This window comes from Sardina pilchardus, chromosome 9, assembly GCF_963854185.1.
Source record: "Sardina pilchardus chromosome 9, fSarPil1.1, whole genome shotgun sequence".
NCBI lineage: Eukaryota > Metazoa > Chordata > Actinopteri > Clupeiformes > Clupeidae > Sardina > Sardina pilchardus.
The window spans coordinates 9,270,719-9,276,037 of NC_085002.1; the positions used below are offsets into that span (position 1 = coordinate 9,270,719).

The 5,319-nt window shown below is 46.2% G+C and overlaps 1 protein-coding gene across 1 annotated transcript in view; it reads left to right on the forward strand.

The window, feature by feature from the left end:
• The first annotated feature begins 4,693 nt into the window (after nucleotides 1-4,693).
• The window catches only part of LOC134092069 (potassium voltage-gated channel subfamily KQT member 2), a 48,244-nt gene continuing 47,618 nt past the window's right edge, over nucleotides 4,694-5,319 (forward strand). The window contains exon 1 of the mRNA XM_062544872.1: nucleotides 4,694-5,202. Coding sequence (XP_062400856.1) covers nucleotides 4,910-5,202 — 293 coding nt within the window. The 5' untranslated portion in view covers nucleotides 4,694-4,909. The remainder of the gene's footprint in view (nucleotides 5,203-5,319) is intronic.

The window sequence follows — 5,319 nt, forward strand, 5'->3', positions numbered from 1 at the left end:
AGGGAGGAGCGAGAAGAGGAAGGCAGCACGAGCCTCCTGTGTAAGGCCACACTGTAGATCAATCCTCACCCCCACCCCACAGCTCCTGAACCTGCTGACACACACACACACACACACACACACACACACACACACACACACACACACACACACACACACACACACACACACACACACACACACACAGAGAGACACACGCACACACACGGAGGCTGTGGCCCTTTGGGACAATGTGGAGATTGCTGAGTCATCCTTTACCACCAGGGAAGTACTTTATCGTAATTTATGTGCACTTTTCCCCTTGTGAACTCTTGCTGATAGTGCACCACTGACCCCACCCCCACCTCCACCTCCCCCCTCAAAACACACACTGTACACACACACACGCGCACACACACACACACACACACACACACACACTGGCCCCTGCGTGAGCCGTGAAGACGTCCCGTAGTGCTCTGGCTGACCTCTACAGCTGCGTGAGGGCCCTGTATCAATGTCAACTCTCCTCAAGGTCCGGGCAGACAGGCAGGCGGGCGGGCAGGAGCGCGGGCGGGCGGGCGGGCGGGCAGCAGTAGAATCCTAAGAGTGGCCCTGAAGGCTTTGGCAGCCCCGCTGCCGCTGGTGATCCCTGGCTTGAGCCGAGCCGAGGTGCTTTGATCGCCATGGCCTTGGCAAGCCCTGCGTTGCCCAGGAAAAGGGAGCTTTGTGCCTTACACAGGGACTTGGCTTTCTCCGAATCATCCCTTTCTCCCCCCTTTCTCTCTCTCACTCACTCACTCACTCTTTCTCTCGCTCTGTCTCTCTCTCTCTGTCTTCATCTGTCTTTCTGGTGGTGTGTAATTATCTTTGCCTTGTTTTGTCTCAGTCCATCTCACCACCCATCTGTTCGCGTTGCTGCCGTCCTCCCTCATCACGACCACCTTCGGTGCAGCCACTCTTTCTCTTGCCTCTCCTCACGCCTTCTCTCCTCTCTCCTTTCTTTTGTCTGACTCTTTTAAAAAATACATACACACACACTGAGCCAGGCAGCAAAGGGTTTTCTGAGGAATCTGAAATTCAAAGAGGCCTGCAGAGTAATCCCCTTTCTAGTTCTCAGAGAAAGTGAGGGTACATGAAGGGACACACAGCTATGTCTCTGGTTGGAGAAATACTGTAGGAAAGCAAGCTGTGACCGGATGGTTGTGAAATGAACCATTTTCTTCTCTGTTCAGTCCCAAAGCTTTACTTATGTATTATTGTGTCTTGGAATGTCATATATTACAATACCAAATATAACAGAAGATTACCATCTTGACATGGGTTTAACAGCACACAAACACATGCACTATGTCAGATTTATAATGACATGGAGCATGACAGAATTGGGTGATATGCAACATGAATAAAGAGCTGTAAGGCTATTATTGAAAGAGAAAGATGCTGGGATATTTGTGACCAGAAGATCACTTCCAGCTCTGCTTTCCTGTCATGTCTCGAATCCTTGTCATTCCTAGTTAGTCGTCCGCTGCCCTCATAGCTTCTCAATGAATGTGCGCTTTAACAATCCTATTCACGTTCCGCCATTAGCAGTGAAATCCCATTATAGATGTCCTGTGGCTTATGTCCTTCTCTTTACAGCCCCATATGGAAGTTAAGTGAGAGCAGGGGACGTGCTGATGTTGTTGCTACGCTGCGCTATGCGCTGCTCTCCAGCTGCCGAGCACTACATACCTGATGCTGAAGTGGTGGAGAGAGAGAGAGACCAGGCCAAGTCTCCATGGTTACCAATGCCTAACCTGTTTTTATCAGTGGAAAAAAATATTGCCATTTTATGTTGTGAACAGCAACGCTGGTGTTTTAACTCTTAACTGAAGCACTGCTGTACATTAGCGGTTCACCATAAGAATGTGTGGAGGGGTGAGCTGGAGGGCAGAAACAGGTGTTTGCTGGGTGGCTCTCTAGCAGATCAATATCACATCATCAAAGCTAGAAGAGCAGAACTAACCCCAGGGCCATGTGCATCTCCATATGCTGTTACAAATCTGCTTATGTTTTGGAAAGCGTAGGCTCATGCTTTGCGTAAAACAACTCCCAAGATATACAGTAAGTGTAGAAACACGATGCTGTAATAAGTAGGCTAGAAGTAAACATGAGACTAGAATGACCTATATAGTGATTTTAGAATTGTTTGAGATATCAATTTTTTTGTGTTAAAAGTGGTGAATGCAACTGCCGCCAAACGCCAGTAAAAGGGGGAAATTATCAGAATTTTGACAGTGTTTTATGGCCTATATAGGAACCAGTGTGATGTTTTTAACGTGCACATGCTGCATTTATATCCCTATGATACTGTCTTAACTCTGCAGCATACAACACTGAAGGAACTTAAACAGTGAAGGTAGATTGTTTGTTTTCATTCATTTATTTCTTTTATTTTTTTATTTTTCCAGCAGGTCCCTTTTTTCCCCTCGTCATCTTTGAGAAAGCAGCAGTCTTGTCTCGCCACTCCGGGCTTCAGGGACAGAAAACAGAACAGGCTCATTGTTCAGTGGGTTGTTGCCATGGAAACGCATCCCTGAGAGATGAAAACCAATCCGCCACCCGAGCTTATGTTTTTCTGATTCTCTGTGAATGTGTGCTGTGGGGATATCCATTCTTTATGCATAATTTACTACCATTTTTTTCCCAATATTCTCAACACTAGCATGTGTTCACTTACTAGTATTACCATCTGTATGCTATCATAACCTCCCATGTCTGTGTATGCCGTATACAGGGCTTTGCTATGGCTACTAGTTTAATTAGGTTTATAGTGTTAGATTATGGTTGCGCTTCCTATGTTGGTGTTTGGGACAAGGAGGGCTAGAGGGCCTGTCTGTAGTGATTTCTTGCTGGGCTGACTGAGCTTTGGCACAAATCGATACAGGATCCTGAAATCAATTCCTTTCCCCTTTTTTCCTTAGCTGACCTGCTCTTCAAGTGGTCGAGCCATCTGGTAGACAGCCCCATCCCCAACCTTTTTACACACACCTTTAACAGAGTAATTAGGTTCTGTTAAACATGTCACCTTGTGTACAACATGAGGGAAAGAAAGGAAGTCAACACTTCAGTCAACAACGCTTACACAATCACATGTACTGTTTTGTGTTGTATAGTTCAATGGTATTGGCCAAATTGTATATTTTTGTGATCCAGAACAGAAATCCTGCTATGAAGTACAATTAGGGATAGCAGGTTTATTTATGTCCAGCTAAACCTGGACCACAACAATGATTATGCATAATTCAGTGTTGGTCTGTGATTAACGATGCCTTTGTGGTGGCAAATCCCAGAAATGGGTTTTCATTAGACCCTGTGGTGTAACTGACACATTTATTGTGTGTGCATTGCTGATGATCATTGGAACACACGAGCTACTCACCACCCATCTCTCTTCTCGTCTTCTCTTCTCTTTGCTTCTCTTCTCTTCTCTTCCCTTCTCTTCTCTTCTCTTCTCCTCTCGTTTAGGGCTGAGCCACATGCTGCTTGATGGGTCATTATGGTGGATGTCCCACACCCATGGAGAACCACGTGAAGCATGATGAAACATGATGGCCAGAAATGGCCTGCAGGCTGACATCCCCTGATTGCAAGAGGGTCCCCCCTTGACCATAGAGGTCACCTGGCCTTTGCTGGTCACTGTGGCGCTGGCGTTCTGTTGTGCAGGTTTGAGGCTCAGGGAGCCCAGAGACGGTGAACAGATTCAGCAGGAACACTCTGTCCTGCTCTGTTTGCTTATTCCCTGCCATGCTTTCCCAATGGACCTGTTGTGTTCAATTCTGTTCGATTCCTCTCCTCCCATCTCTCTCCCTCTCCCTCACACACACACACACACACACACACACACTCACTCATGTACACACACACACACACACACACACACACACACACACACACGCACGCACACACACACACACGCACAAACCCAATTCTGTTGCTTTCACTCTTGCTTTGCTCCCATCTTATTTATTTTTACCTCTGGCTCTGATCCAGTCCTTTGTCATTTCTCTTCTATCCATTTCGGCTGTCCTTTCTCTTCCTCCCATCACCTTGCTCTCTTTTCAGACGGTGACCATTTTGGGTGGATTACCTTTTACTAAATGTGAGGGAAGTAGAACCCTGGAAGATTGGTTAGATTTACAATGCATTTTTGTGACTAATCTGATATGTAGGCTACACAATACAATCTGGGTACAAAAAGAGAAGAATGTGGAGATGTATATTTTTTGTCATTCGTTTTACTAATAAAACACACCTACAGCCTACTTTCTAAATGTAATTAAATTCCCTTTTACAGAAAAATATCAGTTGAATAGTTTCATTGTCAAAATGTAGATCACAATGTTTCTGCATTTTTGTACATGTGTAGCCTACTGATTTGCCTTACAACTATGCAATGATACATATTTGAGTTGGTGGAATTATCAATGACATTTGAGACTGTGATCAAGAAATGCCTCATGACAGACCAAAAATATCAATTTGTGTTTTTTTCCTCTGGGTTGAAGGATGTAATTTTGTTGTTAAAGAGCCTGATTTCTAATCCGATCTCCAGACTGATGTTTACCCCATTCTGAAGTCTGAATAATTGAAGACTTTTTTTTCTTTCTCTTGAAGTCAGGTGGCCGGAAGGTGTCGAGGGGGAGCGCGCGCGAGAGAGGAACAGAGAGCTCAAGAGAGAGGGAGAGAAAGAGAGAGATTGCAGATTTTCCTTCTTGCCTTTCCATTAGCGACGTTCACTCCTCTCAGAACAAGCTTACACGTCCACACTTGCGCACTAGGCGGACCTCTCACGCCCTTCTCAGCTTGGTTCCTGAGATGCTCCTACCTGGCAAAGAGAGAGATAACCCCTCCAGCAGCGGCTCCCCATGACGGTACTACCCCGAGCATGGTGCAAAAATCCCGCAACGGCGGGGTCTACCCTGGCCCCGCCGCCGAGAAGAAGCTCAAAGTGGGCTTTGTTGGGCTAGAGGCAGGTGCGACAGACTCGAACCGAGACGGGGCTCTGCTCATAACCGGCACCGAGGAAACCAAACGAGGCAGCATCTTGAGCAAGCAGCGCTCCAGCATCTCCGGGAAGAAACCACCGAAGAGAAACGCCTTCTATAGACGGCTGCAGAATTTCCTTTACAATGTATTGGAGAGACCAAGAGGATGGGCGTTTATTTACCATGCTTATGTGTGAGTAATGGCACTGGGTTCACAGCCTGATATATATTATGTGTTATAAAGCCACTCGAGATCATAACACATTGGCCAACCTGAGGTTCCAAGTCTGAGGTGGCTTTTTGTGGCGAG